This window comes from Panthera leo, chromosome A2, assembly GCF_018350215.1.
Source record: "Panthera leo isolate Ple1 chromosome A2, P.leo_Ple1_pat1.1, whole genome shotgun sequence".
In the NCBI taxonomy this organism is placed as follows: Eukaryota; Metazoa; Chordata; class Mammalia; order Carnivora; family Felidae; genus Panthera; species Panthera leo.
In genome coordinates this window covers 95495382-95520109 of record NC_056680.1, presented here as the reverse complement: position 1 = coordinate 95520109, position 24728 = coordinate 95495382, and the positions used below count along the sequence as shown (strand labels likewise).

The 24728-nt window shown below is 36.7% G+C and overlaps 1 protein-coding gene across 1 annotated transcript in view; it reads right to left on the bottom strand.

Annotated features, from left to right (window-relative positions):
* Nucleotides 1–18547, bottom strand: part of VPS50 (VPS50 subunit of EARP/GARPII complex) — a 135884-nt gene extending 117337 nt beyond the window's left edge. The window contains exons 1-2 of the mRNA XM_042917804.1: nucleotides 18340–18547; nucleotides 10777–10845 (exon numbers count right to left, since the gene is read on the bottom strand). Of these exons, the coding sequence (XP_042773738.1) occupies nucleotides 10777–10845; nucleotides 18340–18372 (102 nt within the window). The 5' untranslated portion in view covers nucleotides 18373–18547. The remainder of the gene's footprint in view (nucleotides 1–10776; nucleotides 10846–18339) is intronic.
* Nucleotides 18548–24728: the final 6181 nt, after the last annotated feature.

The following is a 24728-nucleotide window of genomic DNA, read 5'->3' as shown; positions in this document are numbered from 1 at the left end:
TCCATCAAGTCACATATTTCAATTTAACATTTATTTTAATTCCCACTATACAAAAATTCTCTATACTAGGTAATAAAGAAACAAAGCTGAGTAAAAAAATAGCAGCTAAAATAACAGGAAAGGTCAGATGAATAAACAATGCCCCTGCCAGGCATTACTTAAGGGAGTACAAACAAAACACAGGGGTATCAAAGGGCAGTGAGTTCACATCTGATGAAAAAGGTACCATTTAGAGAAGATAGAACAGGCAAAATTTCAAATTTGAGAAATGTGGGGAAATAAGGCAGCAAATACAAAGCAAAGCACAAGTAAAAAGTGTAGCAGGAAAGCATACAACAGGTTAAACATCAGACAGTGGCTTCACAGGGTAGAAAAATGTCAGCGGGAGCATCTACATATATACCAAGAGGCAATAAAATGCAACAGTTGAGATTTTTTTTAAACCCAATAATATATTTTTATATACACTAGAGCCATATTTTCCCTTTACTAAAAATAAAATACCTTAACACATATCACTGTGCCAGACACTATATCAAAAAAGTAAGCATAAATATTCAATATATTCTTAACGTAATAAACCAAGCAGGATTATTTTAGGAAAGTGGTAGAAAACAAAGAAGTTAGTCAATATTTTAGAAGCTGTCTTTTCCAGCAGTCACAATACACTGTAGGATTGCCTCTAATTCTACCTAGCCTATTTTTTTTCCATTTTGATCCATCTCTGAGATAAAGTGATAGGAACACACATATAAAATGCACATCATAAATGTAACTATGAAAAATGAAGAAAAACAATCATAACAGAAATTTAAGTGAACATCTTTGTTTCAGCCAAGTCATTTTTCCTCTCAACATAACAACAAAAGGTTTTATGAGAACTGGGGATTCAAGTCTATGAAACAATTGGAGCCCTCAAGTGTAAGGTGTTATAAAACATTTCCAGTATATTTATGGTTTCTAAGGAAATAGGCTATAACTTTACAAAACAATTTCCCACTTAAGAGTTCATCTCTTAAGGGAATATATTCAAGTTTAGGAGAAAAAAAAGACCACAGATTTTGCATTTAACCACTACTTCTAAATTATACAAAATACCATGCAAATTAAAAATACAAAATCAAGTTCAAATTTTTCAGTTCTATTCACTTTTGTAAGTGTAAAAAGTGGGTTATGACAACTTCACAGTTCTCCTTACCATTATTAAATTCAATTTTCTCTTTAATTTTGAAAAGCAATTTAATCTAATTTTTGAACCCACAGAACAGCCTGGAAATTTATAATCTCCAACAGTAGATCTTTATTCAAACAAAAAAAGATGAATGCAAAATCTTCATTCCACAAGTCAAGTTTCAAAACCCCACAAAAAATGTACAGAATAAAAAAATGAAATGCAAGCCAACTTCCATTTCCGTGACTGGTTTATTAGACTACAGTTCACATTACATATCTGAATAGCAGACTGCATTGTGTTGAGAGGGAATGAGGCAGAAAAAAAAGAAATTTTATCCTTGTAAAGCATGAATTGAGGTTTACCAAGACAAATCTTACCAAGACAAATGCTGTGGTTTTCTTTTTAACTATTTGCACATTTCTTCGTCAATCAACATAAAAAAGCTACTCTGTTATAATAAATTCTAAAAATGGAAATTACAGTTTTATCAAACTTAGTAACACCTTACAGCTCGAAATGAGAGCAAAAAATGTTTAGCTACCAAAATCTATACAGAGCTAAAAGGAAGAACAAAACATCAAGTTTTCAATATGCAATCAGTGTTACAAAAATCATAAATCATTGAACAAAAATAGTTTTGTTTCAGATGAAAAGGATTCAAGATCAGATACCCTAAAACCATACATATACCATATAAATCTGTAATGAAATGCCAGATGTTGGCTTACGTGGGGAAATGGTACATTTTCTTAAAATCCCACTAGAACAACAATAATGATCCATCAAAGCAGCCAAATCATTATCAGTTTGTGTTTGTGTGTTTTAAATAAAACATAGCTTTTAAAGCCTGTTTGTGTTTGTTTTTGTTTTCTTTTTTCCAGGCTTTCAATGCCATCTAGTGGAATACTGGTGAGGTTACAATGAAGGGAGATTTTGAGAAAATGATTTATAGATTTTTCTAGAAGGTTATTAAAGTGGCATTATTTTAATCCAGATTTACAACATATTTAAGTGATTGAAATAATGTATTTTTAATCACTTTCTACATAATAACAGCATTCCAAATGGACACATTTGTCTTTAAAGAAAAAGATCAAGAATACGTACTGATGTTATTCACAGAAATATAATTATTAACATACGCTAAAAATACAAAATTAGAAAGCAAACATTTCATACGTGATACTCTGCCAAGTATTTTTATTTACTTCTTTTACTTAACAGTTATATTCTTAACAGGCATTTTTATAAATTTATTTCTATTAAAAGGAAAATATTAAAGATAATAGCTTTAAGACATCAAATATACATATATATGTATATATTTATTTTTAAGCTATCTTTAAAAACTTCTAAAGTTCAGCGAACAACATCAAGCTGCCTGCCACATACCTGTCCATTTGGAAGCTAATACTAAAGAAAAGACACATCACAAACTGAAGAGAGAAAAATCCAGTGTATAGTCTGCATTCTGTTTTTCTTTTAGTTTTAAAAACATTTCATCAGACCCTTTTTCTTTTTTTTTTCAATATATGAAGTTTATTGTCAACTTGGTTTCCATACAACACCCAGTGCTCATCCCAAAAGATACCCTCCTCAATACCCATCACCCACCCTCCCCTCCCTCCCACTCCCCATCAACCCTCAGTTTGTTCTCAGTTTTTAAGAGTCTCTTATGCTTTGGCTCTCTTCCACTCTAGCCTCTTTTTTTTTTTTTTTCCTTCCCCTCCCCATGGGTTTCTGTTATGTTTCTCAGGATCCACGTAAGAGTGAAACCATATGGTATCCGTCTTTCTCTGTATGGCTTATTTCACTTAGCATAACACTCTCCAGTTCCATCCACGTTGCTACAAAGGGCCATATTTCATTCTTTCTCATTGCCACATAGTACTCCATTGTGTATATAAACCACAATTTCTTTATCCATTCATCAGTTGATGGACATTTAGGCTCTTTCCATAATTTGGCTATTGTTGAGAGTGCTGCTATAAACATTGGGGTACAAGTGCCCCTATGCATCAGTACTCCTGTATTCCTTGGGTAAATTCCTAGCAGTGCTATTGCTGGGTCATAGGGTAGGTCTATTTTTAATTTTTTGAGGAATCTCCACACTGTTTTCCAGAGTGGCTGCACCAGTTTGCATTCCCACCAACAGTGCAAGAGGGGTCCCGTTTCTCCACCTCCTCTCCAGCATCTATAGTCTCCTGATTTGTTCATTTTGGCCACTCTGACTGGCGTGAGGTGATATCTGAGTGTGGTTTTGATTTGTATTTCCCTGATGATCAGACCGTTTTTCCAAAAGAAGAAATGCTATCTATTCTGAGAAAAGACATCACAACACCTTCAATCTCACTGAAAAAACTGCAGTCTTGGGGTGCATAGATGGCTCAGTCCTTTAAGCGTGGGACTTCGGCTCAGGTCATGATCTCTCGATTTCTGAGTTCGAACCCTGCATGGGCTTTGTGCTGACAACGCAGAGCCTGCTTAGGATCTTCTGTCTCCCTCTCTCTGCCAGACCCCTCCTCACGCTCTCTCTCAAAAGTAAATAATCATTTAAAAAAAACTTAAAAACTGCAGTTTTCCCAGTATCTTCACCTTCCACATCCAATAAAATCCTCAGTCCTAAATTATTTTAAAATGTCTCTCAAATTTAGCCCTTCTCCATTTCCTAAATTTTAGAAGTCTTTTCATGGATGCTAAGAAGTCAAGTCAAATTCATTTATCTTACTTCACAGAAGTATTTTACACGTGAGAAAACATTCTGCACAAACTCCCAGAATGTTATATAAGAGAAGGTATACAGTAAATATTTGTGGAATGCATCAAACATACAAACAAAAATACTTTCTTATATTTAGACAAATGTATTTTCAAGTTTTGACTGCAACAGAGATATCTTTTGTCCTCTTGGCCTATATTTGTCTTACATGAAAAAAGTCAAAGGCATAGCTAAACCAACCATGTGTAATAGTAAACCTAGCTGAATCCTATTTGTATTTATGAGTTAGGAGAATCAGGGTCTTAAAAACAAAAAAAAAAAAATTATCTTTAAAGAATAATATCAGAAGGCAGAAGCTCAGAAAAATTCATAAAACAATATTAACATTAGTACTCTTTTCTTACCAGTACTCTTTTTATATGTAAGCATTATGGAAGAACTATGGAAAATGTTTACTTAAAGTCAAGATACAGATTTATAAGGTTCCGAATATTAATATTTTTAATCAGGATTCAACAAATACTCTCAAATGCAACCCTAATAAGTTCTGTAACTAGTAACCATGTGGCTATTGTTATTATTATATATTATAATAAATTTTGGTCTCAAGTCTTCATAAGTCTTGTAACCAATTAAAATAAGTGAAAACCTTTCACATAATTCAAAAAGTATAAATTTCTCCAAATGAATAACAAATTTAGTCAGTAAATACTATATAGATCAGTTTCTTCTATCTTTACTTCAGCATGAAAGTCCCATTAATTTGAATTATAACAGAATCCATTTCCCAGTAATGAAATTTTAGGTCATCACTAACTCTTTACTGTTTCCCACAAAAACTGTCAATAAAATTTCAAAAATTTTCTTCTACAATAGTTCCTGTAGTTCCCCTTTTTCCATTCTTGTCACCGTGTCCTCCACTTGGCCAAAGATTCCCAAACACTGCTCCACATTGGAATCACATGGGGATTTCTTAACACTGCTGACACCTGGCTCCACCCCACATACTGTCACTTAATTAGAATGGGGTAGGGCCTGTGGGTTATTAGTTATTCTAATATGCAGCAAAGCTTGGACACCACTGATCTTACCTCTGAATGATTTAAGCTAAGATTTTTGAAATCTTTCTCAAAGTTTCCTTTTCTATAGAAAATGCTGCAAATAATCCTATTTTTTTTCTTCCTACAGTATTTTCTCCACCAAAATTCCAAATTTCCAGTATATGGATTATTTGACTCACATCTCTTAAAATGGAATACAGTGTCATGCTGTCCATAAAAGGCAGAAGTTGTACTAGATGATTTCTTTTTTTCCCCCCAAGTTTATTTATTTATTTGGGGGGGGGGGAAGAGGGGGAGGGAGAGGAGAGAGAGAATCCCAAGCAGACTCCGCACTGCCAGTATACAGCCCAACGCAGGGTTCAAACTCACAACCCCTGAGATCATGCATGACCTGAGCTGAAACCAAGAGTCAGACGCTTAACCAATGAGCCACCCAGGCGCCCCATACCTGATGACTTCTAAGGTTTCTTCCCACTCAGAATTTATATAGTTCTCAAAACAACAACAACAACAAAACAGTCCTTTCTAGACTCTCAAGCACACCTAATGCCCTTCTCCAGTTTTCCTTAACCATCTGCTTTCTGTAATAAGTTGCACCATATGAAATTTGCCAGTATTAGATTATTTTTAACCTAAACAAACAGCCTTTCTTATGATTCATCCTAACATTCCCCTTCTATTTATTCTTTACACCAGAACCTTTTAACATAACACAACCCAAGCTAAACCATTTCCTTCTTGAAAACCCCAGTGAAATCTCACTTCCTTGTTACAACTTAGATAAGAAAAGGAAGAAGACATGGGTCCATATAGAAAAACCAAGGAGGCCTTTTTAAAAAATGTTCTACATACATATACTTGAACGAGGTAAAGCATTAGATGAAGTAAATGTTTAAAAGTTTCTCTATACAAGTATTTACACAGACTACTTAAGAAGCATAAATTGGATTTTTTACTTCTGGCATTAGAATATCAAGGGAACCCAAATTAAGACAGTGAGATGGGTTCTTTTGGTGGTGTTTTTTTGTTTGTTTCTTTGTCTGTTTTTTTTACTGATGATTCAATATTTGTATATATTGCAACATGATCATAGTAAGTCCATCACCCAGTACACAGAATAATTTTTCCTTGGGTAAGAACTTTAAAATCTACTCTCTTAGCAACTTTAGAATATGGAATACAGTATTATTAACTATAGTCACCATGCTGTATGTTATGTCCCAATGACTTATTTATTTTGTAACTGGAAGTTAATACTTCTTGACCCCTTCATCCATTTTGCCCACCCCCAAACCCCTTGCCTCTGGTAGCCACCAATCTGTTCTCTATATCTATGACTTGTTGCTTTTTTTGTTTTGTTTTCTTTTTAGATTCCACATATAAGTGAAATCATATGGTATTTGATCATATGGTCCTTCTCTGTCTGACTTTTTTTACTGAGTAAAATTCATTCAAGGTCCATCCATAGTGTTAAAAATGGCAAGACTGCATTCGTGTCTGTGGCTGATAATATTCCATTGTTATGTATTTGTGTGTATATGTGTGTACACACATACACATACACACACACACACACACACACACACACACACACACACACACACATTTACTTTAGCCATTCATCCATCTATGAACACTTAGGTTGTTTCCATGTCTTGGCTGTTGTAAATAACGCTGCTGTAAACATGAGGGTGCATATATCTTTTCAACTTAGTGTTTCCATTTTCCTTGTAAGTGGAATTGCTGGATCATACAGTAGTTCTATTTTTAATTTTTTGTTGTCCATAGTGGTTGTACCAATGTATATTCCCACCAATGGTAAACAAGAGCTTCCTTTTCTCCGTATCTTTGCCAACTTGTTATTTCTTGTCTTTTTGATAACAGGCAATGTAACAGGTATAAATTAAGTTCAAAAAATATCTACCCAAGCCAAATAACTGGGTAGCTTGCTTTTTAAACCTAGTAATATACTGCAAGCATTTTCTCTGCAATACGTTTCACTAAGTTTAAAACCCAAGCTTCAGAATAATTTATAGGAAACCATTTTTGAAACAGAAAAGGAAGGAGGAACCTACACTGACTACTCCATGTGAAAGAGCCTCCAGCTTCACAGTCTACATTACCACTCTATTTCCTTCATAGTATTTGTCATACTTTCCATCACCTTGTTTACTGCCTATCTTCCCTCTGCTTGAACCTAGGTAAGCTCTCTGGCAACAGAGAAGTTTTCTCTTGTCTACTGCTATATTCAGTCCCTAGAGAATGTCTAGCACAAAATAGATGCTCAATAAAATTTTGAATATGCATGGGGAAAAGATCAGAAGGCAAAGTTAACCTTGACTGTGTTGGTGATTTTTGTGATTTTTTTAGGTATCTTTTTCTGTTTACCATATTTTTTGTTCACAGTATATACTAACTTTTTATTACAGGAAAAGGTTATTTTAAAATAATAATTTTAAATTCATGTTTTACATTTTGTTGAAATATTTTTAACAACTTAAAAAACTCAATATAAAAGTTGTTTTTTGAAGCCACAGAAGTTCAATCATCAAGAACTAGCCGTGACACTAATTTTAAGACAACTGTATGAAAATAAATCATGTAAGGGACACCTGGGTGGTTCAGTCACATAAGCATCCAACTCTTGATTTCAGCTCAGGTTGTCATCTGACATTTCATGAATTTGAGCCCCTTGTGGAACTCTGTGCTGACAGTGCAGAGCCTGCTTAGGATGCTCTCTCTCTTGCCCTCTCCCACTGCCCTCCCCAATGTGCACATACACTCTCTCTCTCTCTCTCAAAATAAATAAATAAACTTAAAAAAAATAATACTTCTATTAAAAAAATAAATCATGAAAAATATATATCACCATCACTCATCATCAGGGAAATGCAAATCAAAACCACAATGCAGTATCATTTCACATCTGGTAGAATGGCTATCATCAAAAAGACAAAAGATAATGACTTAAATTAGTGAGGATGTGGAGAAAGAGGAACCCTGTGCGCTGTTGGTGGGAATATAAATTGGTACAGCCACTATGGAAAACAGTATGAAGGTTCCTCAAAATAATTAAAAATTCAGCAATCCCTTTTCTGGATATATATCCAAAGGACATGAAAATACCATCTCAAGGAGATATATGCATTCCCACGTTCACTGCAGCATTCCAATATCCAAGGTATGGAAACAACTTAATTGTCAGTCAAAAGATGAACACATAAAGATGTAGTACGTATATACAATGGAATTTTATTCAGCCATAAGAAAGAAGGAAATCCTGCCATTTGTGACAGCATGGGTGGACCAGGAGGGGCATTATGCTAAGTAAAATAAGTCACATAGAGACAGACAAATACTGTATGATATCACTTATATGCTGAATCTTAAAAAGTCAAACTCATAGAAACAGAGACCAGAATGATGGTTACCAGAGGCTGAGGGGTGGGGTAAATGGGGAGATGTTGGTCAAAAAGTACACACTTCTAGACAGAAGATGAATAAATTCTGGGGATGTAATAAAAACTTTATATATATTATATATATTATATATATGACCTAACTATAGAGTAACATCTAAATAGTGTTTTGGGGGTTTTTGTGAGAGAGAGACAGAGACAGAAACAGAGTGCAAGCAGGGGAGGGACAGAGAGAGAAGAAAATACAGAATCCAAAGCAGCTCCAGGCTCTGAGCTTCCAGCACAGAGTCCCATGGGGGGCCTGAACTCACAAACCTTGAGATCATGACCTGAGCTGAAGTCAGACACTTAACCAACTGAGCCATGCAGGTGCTCAAATAACATCTAAATTATGAAACATATACTCAGCATTAAAGTTATACCAAACTACACTGTATAAGGGCATTTCTGAACACAAGTCTTCTTAACTCTTAATTTCAGTCCTGAGTAGGAACTTCACCCATCTCAAACTTGGTGTACTGACTGGAGTTTCACTATTCTCCTGATCCAGCAACTCTTAAAGTCTCAAAAATACGCAGAGGAGAAGGCAGCAGTCAGCTCACCCTGCAGCACTTGTGATGTTTCCAGAGAATGCACAGAGAGAACAGAACAAGCACAAGGACTTATGAGCTTTCTTGAGTAAGGCTACATTTAAGCCCAATGCCATGATACTAATTTTACTATTAATTATTTTATAATTTAACTTAGCTTCTTAGTGAGTGTCAATCAGACCAATGCCCCAAGCTTAATCATCACCTGAATCATATACATACCCTGGGATCATATGATCCCAGACTAGCCTCTCCACCCAGAAGCAGTCATCTCAAATTACACACCACAAGCCACTGATGGGGCTGCGGGTGGGGAGGTCAGTGAGGAGACTGGGTAATGAGATCATTATAAATTCACTACCTACAAGTACTGGAAAAACATCAAGGTGCACAGTGTAAAAGACAACAGGGGTGCCTGGGTAGCTTAGTCGGTTTAATGGCCGACGTGGGCTCAGGTCGTGATCTCACAGTTTGTGGGTTCAAGCCCAGCATTGCGCTCTGTGCTGACAGCTCAGAGCCTGAAGCCTGCTTCCGATTTTGTGTCTCCCTCTCTCTCTGCCCCTCCCTGGCTTGTGCTCTGTCTCTCTCTCTCAAAATAATAAATAAACATTAAAAAAAAAAAGACAACAAAGTTCACACAAGGTATGAAAACAACAAAGTTCTTACGCAATACAACATCTAACGCAATCCAATTTAAGGCATGTTTATAATGCATGATAATCTTTTTTTCTAGAGTCAAAGAAATAAAAAGAATTGTCAATTAGGATTTATGGTTATTGCTTAGTTCCCAATTTCATCACATGCAATAATCTTTTATAACATTATATAAAACTATTCAAAATGCCTCTTTAAGGTTTTTGTCAAAGTCATTTCATGCAAAAGGGCTGGCTGGAATATTATCATATTTGGAGAATATGTTTGGGTCTGCTCCCAAATAAAGCCTAAGCTGTAAATACAAAATTCACATTAGGGGATAAGGCTCCTCACGGGGATGGGAAATCACTCTCCTGAGCAGCTGACACTGAGGCGTCATGAGAGGACTTATGATTGCTGACCAAGAGAAACAAGCCCTATGTATTAAGATGCCAGACACAGGAAACAAATAGTATTTTGAAATACCATCCTCAAATTGAAAATCACAAGAGCAGACATTCAGAAGACAATGCTTTGATCTGTGATGGAGCCGCTATTCACCAAGGCAGCTTCAAATGGCAATATCCCAGAGTGAGGAACAGCACGGTTGTTTTTTGTTTTTTGTTTTTTTTAACAATGGTTAATAATTCTCCTGAGGGAAAGCCAACTAGCTTTCAAGTAACACCTATTAAAATATGTAAACATAAGTTCACATGAATCAGGAGATTAAAATCTAAGATATTTATAATTTATTATAAACTATGCTTTAGCTACTTACTCAAAAATGTCTGCTCCATAACAAAAATATATTTGGCTCAAAATGTTACAGCATAAAAAGTAAATTATTTCATTTTATTTCTCCAAATTACAGCATATAAATCAATAAGTTCCATATATACATATAAAACTGGTTTCAGGCTAAGAATTTGATACAATAATAAATTCTAAATTTATCAATTTTGCATTTTTCTGTTTCACTATAATGAATCATACTGCATCCCAGTGAGTAATGAAAGCAAAAACAAGCCCCAAGCCCACTATACTATAAAAATTTACCTAGTTTTATCATAACTACCATCTTCCTGTGGGAAGGAAAGGCTTCTGTGAATCAATTATCATCCAAAGGCAATATTATTTTTTAAGGAAGTGAAAAGTCACGCTCACACATATAGATCAATACCTTTCCAGGGACCCGGAGACTCTCAATGGCACCAAGATCACTAAGGTTCTCCGGAGGGCTTTTCAGACCCTTAAAAAAATAATAATAAAAAGAATTTTAATTCTGCTGCAGAACTATAAAATGATAGAACATATTTACTAAAATAGAAATCACCATTAAAAACAGAAATTTTCCTGCTTTAAAATATATAGAACGTATGTTCTAAAAACAGCTGTCACTTAACATATTTAATATGTATTAATATGATATTAAATAGTATTTAATAATAGTATTATTAAATCAAGTAAAGATGTACTTTTGGAAGTTTAAAATAAAAATATGATATGACATCTTCATAACTAATGGCTGAAGTCTAATTTAACCATAGTTTAAAAACAACGAAAAGAAAAGAAAATTGGGTGACAAAAAGCATTCTATAAAAGGACTTATCTATTAATCATTACCAAATTCACCTGATAAAAAGGAACAAGTATTATGATTCTCTGATATAATACACCAACCAATTGAGCTAATCAAAGACTTTTAAATAATGTTAATTGCTTAATTAATACGTAAGTAATCCCTTGATTCTACCTGATTATTTCTCACCAATGCACCCAATTTGTACTGTATAACAAATCTCCTATCTTGCTGCTTTCTACTGTTCTTTAGCTCCCTGGTACCTGGTAATTTCTATATTCACAATCTACTGAGGGACTCTGAAAGTCTCATTTGTACCAGGGAAAGTGAACAAGACAGAAAGAAGTTAGCAATCTAACTTTTCTTTGAAAGCCTCTTTTTAAACATAGGCTATTCAAAGCAGATAACTAAAATCCCTGTAAATATTAGTCTGTGAGGGGCACCTGGGTGGCTCAGTTGGTTAAGTGTCCGACTTCAGCTCAGGTCACTATCTCAGAGTTGTGGGGGTTCTGGATGGGGCTCCAGGCTGACAGCTCAGAGCCTGGAGCCTGCTTCAATTTCTGTCTCCTTCTCTGCCCCTGCCCTGCTTGCACTCTGTCTCTCTCTCTCAAAAATAAATAAACATTTGAAAAAACTGTGAGCAAAATTAGCTGATGCATAAATTTGAGGTGAGTTTTGTCCTTTAGGTACCTTATATTGGTCCTTTGAGGTCCTTAGTAGCCAAAATATATGGTTTACTTAGGTTGACTATTTGAGAGTTAGAGCAGAACTTGCTTATTTTTTCTTTTTTAATTTTTTTTTTCAACGTTTTTTATTTATTTTTGGGACAGAGAGAGACAGAGCATGAAGGGGGGGAGGGGCAGAGAGAGAGGGAGACACAGAATCGGAAACAGGCTCCAGGCTCCGAGCCATCAGCCCAGAGCCTGACGTGGGGCTCGAACTCACGGACCGCGAGATCGTGACCTGGCTGAAGTCGGACGCTTAACCGACTGCGCCACCCAGGCGCCCCAGAACTTGCTTATTTTTAAACTATAGAGCCATGTATTCTATCTTCCCTATTATAATATGGCCAGTCATGACAATTTTTTATGACAGCAGGTGCTTTGCCCCACTCCCAAGCATTCCATTACTCCCAGAAGACTCCACACCCAGGTTTCTCTCACTTTCATTCTCTCTCATATTCTCTCTTTCTACCCCTCTCCCTCTCTCTCTCACACACACATACACACATACATGCACATATATATACATAAACGCACAAGTGTAAAACTTCATAATTTGATTCAAAAGCATGAGCACCCCTAAAATATATTTTAAAAATATAACTGTCATGCCTTTTAAATAAATATTTTTAAAAGTACAGATTTGTGTAATCAATCCAACAGAAATTCTTGGAGGAATATATCACATGTAATTTTCTCTTTCCCCAGAGCTACTCAGTAAAGAAACCAATGCCTTAAATGTAAAGTGATACACACTAATATCTAGGAAAGGGCCTTACCTCCAGATTAGTCACCCCATATAATAATCTGCTAATACTATATGGCAACTTTCTAACAAATGTACAAAATAAAAGTCGTAAAAATTGGAAACCCTATTACATGTTGGGAAGCACGGGAACTCAGTGATGCAGGGAATGGACTCTGTGGTCTTGAACAACTTACCTACCTTGCCTGTCTTTATATCCTAATTATGGTGACAATAATGCAGAGGCCAGTGGTAAGGAGTAAAGGAGATAATGTATGTGGGAGGCCAAAAACAGTGTCTGGTATATGGCAAGCATTCTTTAAGTGCTAACCATTATTCTGAATATTACTGTGATCACAGAGAAATGCTTCTCTTTTATCAAAACAGAAATGAGGAATTACATAAGTGTCTCAGAGCACATCTGACACTCACCTGTATTTTTCACATAAATGTCTCAGAGCACAACATCTGACACTCATGTGTATTTTAAGATTAGCAAGTTTATTAGCAAGTTTATAAATTTCTATTGACAAAAAAGAAATCATTTTTATCTTTACTTCTCTAAAGCAGGAATTCATGGTTATAACTGTAGTACTCTGCTTTTACGAAATTGAAACTCACTGTAATCATTAACCATTATTTGATTTTCTTTTATATTTAGTATTTGTTTTGAAAATTTTCTCAGTTTAAATTTATACAAAGCTCAGCATAAATAATACCTGCCTCTGATCTCTTTTGCACTGTTTGTAGGAATGCAAACTGGTGCAGCCACTCTGGAAAACAGTATGGAGGTTCCTCAAAAAATTAAAAATAGAACTACCCTACAACCCAGCAATTGAACTACTAGGTATTTATCCAAGGGATACAGGGATTCTATTTCAAAGGGGCACATGCACCCCCATTTTTATAGCAGCGCTTTCAACAATAGCCAAATGGAAAGAGCCCAAATGTCCATCGATGGATGAATGGATAAAGAAGATGTAGTATATATATATACAATGGAGTATTACTCGGCAATCAAAAAGAATGAAATCTTGCCATTTGCAACTATGTGGATGGAAATGGAGGGTGTCATGCTAAGTGAAATTAGTCGGAGAAAGACAAATATCATATGACTTAACTCATATGAGGACTTTAAGACACAGAACAGATGAACATAAGGCAAGGGAAGCAAAAATAATATAAAAACAGGGAGACAGACAAAACAGAAGAGACTCTTCAATGTGGAGAACATACAGAGGGTTAATGGATGGGTTGTGGAGGGGGTGGGCTAAATGGGTAAGGGGCATTAAGGAATCTACTCCTGAAATCATTGTTGTGCTATATGCTAACTAATTTGGATGTAAATTAAAAAATATATAGGGGCGCCTGGGTGGCGCAGTCGGTTAAGCGTCCGACTTCAGCCAGGTCACGATCTTGCGGTCTGTGAGTTCGAGCCCCGCGTCGGGCTCTGGGCTGATGGCTCGGAGCCTGGAGCCTGTTTCCGATTCTGTGTCTCCCTCTCTCTCTGACCCTCCCCCGTTCATGCTCTGTCTCTCTCTGTCCCAAAAATAAAAAAAAAATAAAAAAATAAAAAAATAAAAAAATAAAAAATATATAAGTAAAAAAGTTTTTTTTTAAAATACCTGCCTCTGCACTTTTCTTTGCCCAAAGCACATTTTAACAATTCAGACTACTTCTATTATGCCTAAATGAATCTTCTATTTCCATTTATGAGACTAGCAACTAAATGTCCCAATGATCAAAGGAGCATGTGAGGTGATTTCTGCCTCTTTCTCTCTTCAGCAAAATTCAACGTAGTGGCTATACTCAGTCCTCAATTTCTCTCTAACCCACCTAATCCAGCTTTCCTCCCCACCACTTCATGAGAAGTGCTATTGTCAGGTCACCAATGACCTCCATGCTGCTTGATCCAAAGCTCATTCTCACCTTCTGCCACCCATCTGCTGCAGCATTTAGCACAGGTGATCACTCCTTTCTCTTTTCAATTCTTTACGTGGCTTCCAGGACCCACACTACTTGGTTGTTGTCTTTATCCAACATTTATCCAACAAATATTTATTCAGTGTCTGATAGGGGACAGGTGGTCTTTGAGATGCTGCGGTCTTACCTCACCAGCTGCTCCTTCTCAGTTTGCCTTGCTAGATCCACCCTAACCTTCCAGCATTGAAATCTCAAAAGCTCCAACCATGGACTGTTTTATATCCACACTCAATCCATGGGTGATCTTAGCCACTTTATATACCTTATATATGTTTTTAAGTCCCAAATTTTTATCTATATCCTGTGCTTCTCCTCAGAAATTCAGACTCTTAGCCAAGTGCCTATTTTTAATCTTGCCACTTAAATATCTAAAAGAGGCTTTTAAAAAGCAAGTCTAAAAACTTTCTGCCTTCCCTGAATCTGTTCCTTCCTCAGCCTTACCCATTTCGTTAAATGGCAATTCTAATTGAGGGGGCCAAACCATCTGGAATCAACCTTAATGCTTCTCCTTCTCTCACAGCCCAAATCTGATCTGTCAAGAAGTCCTGTCAACTCTAAATTTACAATATACCCACAGATCCAGCCTCTTCTCAATCCTTCCACCACGAGGACTCTGTATAAGGCCCACATCCTCTCTCATTCAGATACTGCAATAGCATCCTCATTGTTCTCCCTTTTTTTGCTCTTTTTCCCTCTTCAACCTATTCTTTAAAAAGAGGCCAGTCTTTGCTGGCAGTGAGGAGTCTGCTTAGGATTGTCTCTCTCTCCCTGTCTCTGCACCTCCCTCACTCTCTCTCAAAATAAATAAATAAACATTAAAAAAATAAAGAAGTAAATAAAAGAGGCCAAAAATGTCTTTGTGAAGTCCACATATGTAAAATGGCATCACTCCTCTGCTTGCTATTTCAATCAAAATGGAAGCATGGCTTTGCTATTAGTAAGGAAAAAAGTAGTAGGAGATGAGGTCACGATGAGGTCCTGTGTGATCCGGCTTCCTGCTTTCGGCTCTCATCCCAACCTCATTTTCTACTATTTTCTCCTCACTTTACTCCACCCACACTGGCCTCTGTTCCTCAGCTATGGTCCTGCCTCAAGGCCTCCACATTTGCTCTTCCTTCCACCCGGAATGCTCCTTCCCAAATATCCACATGGTTTGCTTCCTCACTTCCTTCAGGTTTTTACTCAAATGTCACCTTCTCAGTGAGGCCTTCCACAGCCACCCTATCTAAAATTATCAACAACCGCAAATTGCCAACAACTTCCAGACCTTCCTATCCCCTATTCTTCCAAAGCATTAATCCCTATGTCTGCCTGAGCACTTGTCTGATTTGTTCACTGCTGCACACCCCCAAACTTAGAATAGTGCCTGGCACATAGTGCTCTGTAAACATTTGTTGAATGAATTGAAAAAACAGAGGCCAGCATAATAGAGAAAGCTGTACAACAGACCTCATATAAATAAACAGAGCTAACAAAGCCCACCCTCCCACTCTTTTCCAAAGCAAGATCCTTGCAAAGCTGAAATGCCAAAAAAAACCGTAAGTTTCATAGACCTTTCATATCTCTCCACATTAACAATATTATTTGTATATTCTTTAGCCTCACAAAAAAGAAACATCTTTGTGTATATGTATTGTAATACTACTACATTTAACCCAATAATAAATGTTACTAAATAAAAATCTCCCAATGTAACTCCAGGCAGCACTCTATTTTCACATCTTAAAGATTTATGAAATGTGTATTCGTAATGATTAAATATGTGGAAGTCAAGCCATAAATAAATATAATTAGGATGACTTTTAAAATCTGTGTAAAACTTCTAACTTTACTTCACTTTTTACACAGTATGTTCCAGTTATTTTGTATGTGTTCTTTAGGGTTTTTCTATCCTAAGCACTGATTTGAGCTGCTCAAGTCCAATAAGCAACTGATTGAGGCTGAAGAGTCACCATTTACACAACAATTCACTACATTTAGGAGATCTAAACATATCACGGGTATCTGGACTTGTGTTTTTTCTCTCCCTCCAGTATTACAAAATAAGGTTAAAAACCAATAAAACAACCAATGTTGCTATACAGTGATGACTACACTGAACTATATGGCAAGCAACATGACAGAAGACCAAATTTAGCTGATGTACAAAAGTCCAAATTCAGCATTCTAGAAGCAGTTTAGGAGTAGTAGTGATATAATGTATATTGGTGTAAAAATTAAAGAGATACTAAAAAAAAAGCAAACAGATACCAAAAGTCAGCCTGAAATCATCTACTATTGTTACTGCAACAGCCTGCTTCCAGTTTTCCTGCTTTCTCAGCATCAGTGCAGCCACTGAGATGAACTCTGTGATCAAGCACTTCCTTCGTAAGACCCAGATGCTGTGTTAACTCCTTGATCTCTTTAGCTTCGTCATATCATATGAACATCACCATCAATCTGACACCATGAGATACGTGTTATCATCCCTATTTTAAAGATGTGGAAACAAATGCTCAAAAAAGGTGACTTCTTCAAGGTCACAGAGCTACTACTGGATGGAGCAAGATGCAAACATCCCTGAGTAACAAGTGGTATGAACCATAATACCAGTACTCAACAAATGTGAGGGATCGCCACTTACTTAAATCTTTTATTATTCACAGAACTTTTTAATTTTATTTTTGTGACATTAACAATAAAATTTAAGAGGGGTAAAATAATCACGTAGGACTCATGTATTCTTCACAAGATATCTACCATTTGTAACCTATTCAGGTATCTCTCAAATTCTGAATTCTCAAATAAGAATTTAATTTGGAATCTGTTTTCTAATAAACAACAAACCTAACTCACAAATGAAACTTTCACTAAATGACTACCCTTCATATTCTCCAAAGTTCTCAAAATCTCTAATTTACAACCCTGAATTAACTTCTCTCATATAAAAGTAATAAAGTATGGTCAATTACGGTGAAATATTAGAGTTGAATAAATAAAGATATCTAAAGTCATAATTTCTTGCTTGAAGAAAGCTGAGACATGACTAGGAAGTCCATAACATTTATGAGATGGAATAAAAAGCAAAGTTTTCTATTCATGAATTATCATTGTGGCAAAAAATAAAAGACCATTATTTTGCCATAACAATGATTTTTTAAGTATAATTTCTCACGCATTAACTTATTTGTGACTCTCAGAATTGTAAGATAAGATTAACAAAAATAATTATTTTCATTTTAGCATCTGGAAATTTAGGCTATAAGGTTTGGGAACTTGCCCAAAGTCACCAAGCTACCAATTCTGTCTTCAACTCATCCACTTTTTTTCACTCTTTCCAGGTCATCTCTATTGCACAGACCTCACCCGCCTACCCAGGCCACCTGCTCAGAGACGACAGGCAGCCTGGATAAAGGGAGTCCTGCAGGCAGCTGGGACTGTCACTGGAACGACGGCAAAAGGGAGAGGAAGGGAAACCAAGATAGCCTTCATTGAAACTCCCTCATTGACCTTATCTAAAGGAATGTTTCTGGGACGCCGCTACCCGCCTGAGCAGAGCTCCGATCAGGGCGGCTCAGATTAGTTTTCCAGGGTGTGCCCCGACTTTCCAGTGCCCCTGACACCTGCCACCAGCCATACCTTAGGTGTCCGCCCGTCCCGGTCCAGAGACAGACCATCTAGACTTCTCTACCAGCAGAAACGAAGGAGGCCTTTGCTTCAGCCTCTGCGACTTACCTGTCGGGTCATAAGAGATTTGATTTTTTGCATGTCGAAATCGTGAAAGGGGTATTCTGTGGCAAAGAACTGACAAATCACGCCCAGACACCAGACAGCTGGCCGGTACACAGGGAAGCCATAGTGAGTAGTCACGTGGAGCTGCCGACCCTGGTCATCCTCTCTCTTTCCCTGAGCATGCTGGGAATTGTAGTCTTCCGGCTACCACCGACACCCGCAATGAAGAGGAGAGGACAGCCCAGGTACTACATTTCCCAGCAAGCAAAACAGTGGACGCTTCAGTTAAGCCTGCAAATCTTGCTGCTCTGAGTGACCACGGCGACCGCCTGTCTTTACAGAATTCCTTGCCCTTGGTAACTCCATTGATAAAACGAAAAGCTAACTCGTAGGTGACCAGGCATTGAACGACAGGAACAAGCATTGAGAAGACAGTATATAAACCAGACTGACGTGATTCCCCTAAGAGTATAATGGAGGAAACCCCACCTAGTAGAGACGGGCGGAGTGGGAGGACCTGAGATTGACGTGACAGGAACTTAAGGGAAGGCAGTCTCCCAGAAGTGACCTGAGAACCTGGGACTCTCTAGCTGGCTCTGGGCTTGGCCTGAAGAAAGGTGTGGTCCAGGTTGTCCAATAGGCAGCTGTTCAGGGTTAGGGCTGTTCTTCCTCAGTCTTGGCATCCACTGCAAAAAAAAACTATAAAACCCAAAGATTTAACCCCTACCTATTTATTTCACTACCTTCCTAATCTAAGGCAAGTCAAGATGGAAAATGCAACAATAATAAGTACACATGTCACTTTAAAGTTCTCATTTCAACTTTTAGCAATTCAGTTAAATTGAGGAAGGTAGAAGAGTCTTTTGGGTTTAATTTAAGGAAGAACTTTCCAGGGGCACCTGGCTGGCTCAGTTGGTGGAACATGTGACTCTTGATCTTGGGATTGTGAGTTCAAGTCCCATGTTGGGTGTAGAGATTACTTAAAAAAAATTAAAAAAAAAAAAAAAAAGTTCTAGTTATGAGAACACCAGGGGGGGAAAAAAGCGACCCAGCACTAACAACAGGTAACAATTATTGAGCGCTTACTACATGTCAAGAACTCTGCTAATAGCTTTACATATATTATCTCATTTATCCACATAAGCATCCTATGGGGTTGGTACAATTATCCCCATTTTATTTTTTTTTTCAATTATCCCCATTTTAAAGATGAAGAAACTAAGGTATGGAGAAACTAAGTAACTTGTCTGAGATTACTGCAGACATGCAAGCAGAAACTGAAGGACTGATTATGCAGATGTTGGGTTTTTTTAAGTTTATGTATTTATTTTGAGAGAGAGAGAGAAAGCACAAGGCAGGGGGGAGCAGACAGAGACGGAGGGAGAGAGAATCCCAAGCAGGCTCTGCACTGTTAGCTCAGAGCCCCACATGGGGCTCAAACCCATAAACCGCAAGATCATGACCAGAACCAAAGTGGGCCACTTAACAAACTGAGTCACCCAGACGTCCCCAAGATGTTGCTTTAAGTAAGAATTTCATGTATGGTGTTGCAGAGTGAGTCCTGAAGGGTGGTAGCAATAATTCTTTTTAAATTTACTTTTAATTAATGTTTATCAGAAACCCATGATTTCAAAAGTATTTCTTAGGACAACTGAAAAAGTGTTGAAGTGTGCCAAACTAATGAAAAACTTCGGTAAAAAAAATAGCATGGGTGGTACTAAGATATGGCAAAAATAATAAAAGTAGTTTGCAAATGACTGAAGTTTAGAGGACCTTACAGAGGTTATTTCCAGTTCTGAAAGTATTATTTGACTTCAGTGTCTTGTCTTTTGTCTTTGTCTCATTTTTACCAATGAGGTTGTAATATTTGACCTAGGGTTTTTGTAAGCATAAATGAGATGATGTAGGTGAATGCAATTTATACATTGTAAAACACCTTACAATTATGAAGTATTCTAGTCACAATTCTTCCCAGTTCTCTGCTCCAAAAGAACCACCCTGTGCATACTTCTGTCGTGCTTAACAGTTCTTTTTGAAATTATGTTTCCCTATATGCTTCTCTGTTATTTGTACCCCATAAAAAATTCCAGGTACTTTTGGGCAACCCTAGTTTAGTTTATTCTTTACCTGCTCTGGTCTTTATTGCCAGGCAGTTCTTACTGTATGAAAATCTTCAATATTTAAAAGTCTCTGAAAGAACCAAAAGAAACAGAAACTGCTGACTATGTTGGCATGTAAAATGAAACCCAATTCAATTTTTGATTGTTAGGCACTAGGCGACACTACACTAAGCACTTTAGATTAGTAATATACAGTCTCAGTCCTCAAAGAGTTTACAGTCTAGTTGAAAAGCATATATTATAGCTGATCCAAGACCAGTAGTTCTCAAACCTGACCGTTCAAATTCACTGGCAGAGTCTGCCATTGCTAATGTTTTCTTTTAGGTTCTTTGTTTAAGATCCTCAGTGATTCTTATAGGCAGCCAGCTCTAGAATTTCAAATCCATTCTTTAGATATGAGAAAATTTTTCCATCTCAGGTTTCAAGGTCACACATTTTAAAATTAGAGCTTGAGTCAGAACTAGAACCCATATCCAAACCCAGAATTTTCCCTTTATATAGTCAATACACGAAGTTACAAGTGACAAAACAAAAAACTTTTTTATTCCATGTATTTGTCTTTTTCTATCAGCCAAATCAGGGAAACGAGAGTTTTCTGTATCTCCGTGACCCTGAAAAGTCAAGAAAGCATTAAAACTTTGTTTTACTCTAATACTCTTAAGTTTTAGTTTATTTCTTATAAACTAAAAAGAAATGAACAATCCAGTCTTCTAAAAGTTTAAAGGCTGTAACTATAATGTTGAAAACATGTAAAGTAAATCAGTGCTATTGTCTAAATAAACTATATTTTCTAATTCAGCGTACCCTAACATGATAGAAAATAATTGAGCCATACGTGATGCATTTTTAATTCCCTAAACTAAACAAAAAAAACCTAGAGCCCTAAAGGACACTTTTTAAAAGGTGAAGCATGTTATCTCATTTCCATTTTTCAAAAATGAATGTAAGGCTTATTTAGGACTTTCATATTTCCCTGAAGGACGTTAGTGGTAGTCCAGAGTAAACTAGTGGAAAGTTTGGATGGCCTGCCAATAAGTCTTAAGAAAGGCTTCCTGGATGGTAGGCCCTTGGTAAAGGAGTGACAGCCCCATTTTTGGAACATCAGAGCAAAGAGTTTAAGTTGATCTGGACAAGGCAGCAGCATTAGCAGGAAAGTAGGATAAGGGCATATTTCTGGTGGCCCAAACAAAAGGAGCCTTTGGAAACTTAAATAAAAGCTGGTTTGATTAGGAAGATACATTTCAAATCATCCTATAAACATGAAAGCAGCACAAAGTTGTGGCCTCTCCAGGATGAAGTAACTGCACTTTCGGAGCAAGGAGTAGCAAAAACAAAAACAAAAACAAAAACACTTACTGAAGGTAAAGCAGTGACCTGGAGAAGAGCCCAGGAAGGAAGACTGCTACATAGTCGTTTAGCAGCCACATGAGGAGACCTAGGCTTCTGGGAGAAGAACTGTACAGGAGTGAACACCAGCACAGCCAGAGGCGATTGCGATGGCCTCCTCTAGAAGCCAGGTCTTTCCAATAACCTGTAAATTGAAATCTAATTACAACATAAGACAGTGCTTTCTTTCACCAGTTCTTAGTCCCCACTATTCTACATTGACCTTGGCATTGGCATTTTACCACTTTTCCAATTCTTCTTACCATTCCAAAATATTCATATGCTACTAATAAATAATGAATGCAGGGGTTTGAAATGCATGTAGCAGACTGCTTGCCTTATGAAACAAGACCAATCTTATTTACAATTTAAACTAGAGGATAAATAGTGTGACGTGAAAAGCTGCAAAAAAGCCCTTCCCTAAAATCTCCCCCCAACACAGTGACTCCTTTCATTGCTTGAAATTTTATTTTATTTTTTTTACTTTAGAGACAGGGGAGAGTCAGAGAGAGAGAATCTTAAGCAGTCATGCTTAGATCAGAGCCTGACATGGTTCTCAATCCCATGTCCCTGGGATCATGACCTGAGCTGAAATTAAGAATTGGACACTCAACTGACTGAGCCACCCAGGTGCCTCTCATTGCTTGAAGTTTAATCACCATGGATATAGATTGATTAATCAGACTTTTCACTTTAAATGTAATTATAACTAAGATCAATAAATAGGCCACTGAAAAGTATAGTACAGCAGAACCCCTCTGTGGGTTACAAGTCAAATGTGAGATATTGATGGTGGGAAATTTCTTATATAATAATAAAGCACTTTAAACCATTTTCAGCAACCATGTAAAAATTGACAACAGTTGAAGTTCTATTTTATCATTACCTTGTACGACTTCCTGTGCAAACATCCTGTATTTAGAAATGACTGGGACCCGTAAGAGTTTATGCCCACCACCCGCCACTAGAGGGCGCCTTGCATTGCATATGCCACGTAGCACTTTCCCCAGGCGTTAGATACAGGTGTTGCCGTTTTTCCGTGTGTGCCATGACATGAAAAGATCACAACTATGATTCATTTTGGCATTTGTTTATATAGTGTCTGTTATCACCTATTTCATAAAATAAAGGACATTTTAAAATATCATGCAAAAGAAACAAAAAATCTCAGAATAAAAATCAGCCCTTTATATTGAGTAAACCTAACATTAAGAAAAAACATCACTACATTGTCTTCATTTCTCTCATTTTGCCTAGGGCCCAAAAGGTTTCCTTATGTGCCAGCACTGGGTTCGAAAAACACTGGAAAGAGCTTATTTTAAAAAGACAATTAGAGATTAATATTGACTTAAAAGATATGAGGGAAATCTATGTGATATCTATATTTCTGAATTATATTTTGTACAAACCAATATTAAAATTATATGCACTTCTTAACATCAGCTGAGAATCAGAAGACATGGGCCAACGAGCATTTGGCGTTTATTTCTCAGGGAACAACTTAATAAAAATACTAGTTAGGCACCAGGTAGGTGCTAAGGATCCATAACAAATTCGACTGGTTTCTGTATTGGAGTTGCCCAGAGCAAGAATAAACATGCAATAAAATTAATTGAGATTAGTGAGATAAGTGCTGCAGTAGATATATGTCCAAGATTTAGAGGCACCACAGAGAAAACTGTGCTATAGTAATTACCTGGGAGGAAGCTCTGGCTGTTTTTCCGAATCATGGAGAGATCATAAAATGACCTCTGCAGAGGCCTCAGGTTTTCCAAAAGTCACTTACTCTCTCTCTCTCTTTGCCTATAGAAGCATTTCTGGAAGTGTTGGGAGCCTTAATGCAAAAAGTGTTTCAAAACTTGGATTCCAAAATAACTATCATTCCTTTTTTTTTTTTTAACCCTTAATTACGCTTGGGAATCTCTTTCCTCTTATCATTTAACTCATTCAAGTGAGCCTTTATGGTTACAAATGATTTACGCTAGGAAATTTTGCTGGATTTGGTGCAGATTTTCTCACATACTTTGTTATATGCTTTATGTTACATGCTTTTGTTACATACTTTATGTAGTGGAAGTCTTGGACTAGAGCCTTCTTGCAATAAATGAAATTAAATGGGAGTTAACTTATAACTTAGCAAATTAAGAGGAAGTGCTAAGGCTGCTTGCTCCCATGGCAATGAAGAAGCCAGGCTGAAAAGCTATAGCCCTGACACCACAGCAGAGACTATAAGAGCTTCTCTGGGCCATTGGTTTACTTCCTCTATGCTTCAGCTGTGAAAATGTAGCTTCAGATATTATCTGTTTTCATTATAATTATGCATGGTCCATGATTCACTGTCACTTGGAAACACACCTGCGGTTTGCTTTTAAAAATAACATGAATCCATAGATTGAATAAAACCATGCCAGACATTTGTAATAGAAAATATTACATAGAAAAAATCAGTTTTAAAGATATTCAGTGCTCTGTTTTAATTCTTTAGTATAATTTTTACATGTTACTTAGTGACTTGATTTATAACTATTTAGCAGATATATGAAATACTTCAATTTTCATAGAAAAAGAATTTTAATTTCAAAATTATGGCATAGTTTTTGCCTGATAGGAAACCAACTTACATTTTTCAGGAAATTTCACAATATTCTCTCATTATGAAAGCATACTATTTTTCAGTAAAGTCACCCAAAAGGATGTTCTCCTTCATGTGATTATTAATAACTAAGAATGATTCGTGAAATACACTGACAATTACTGATAGTCTGATAATCGCTAAAAAGCTGTTCTAAAGTCATAAGCCGGTATTCTTGCAGAGCACATAACAGGTGTTCCCACTCCCTGTGTCCTTTGTATACACATTCATTCTGTATTCAAATCACAGAAGCA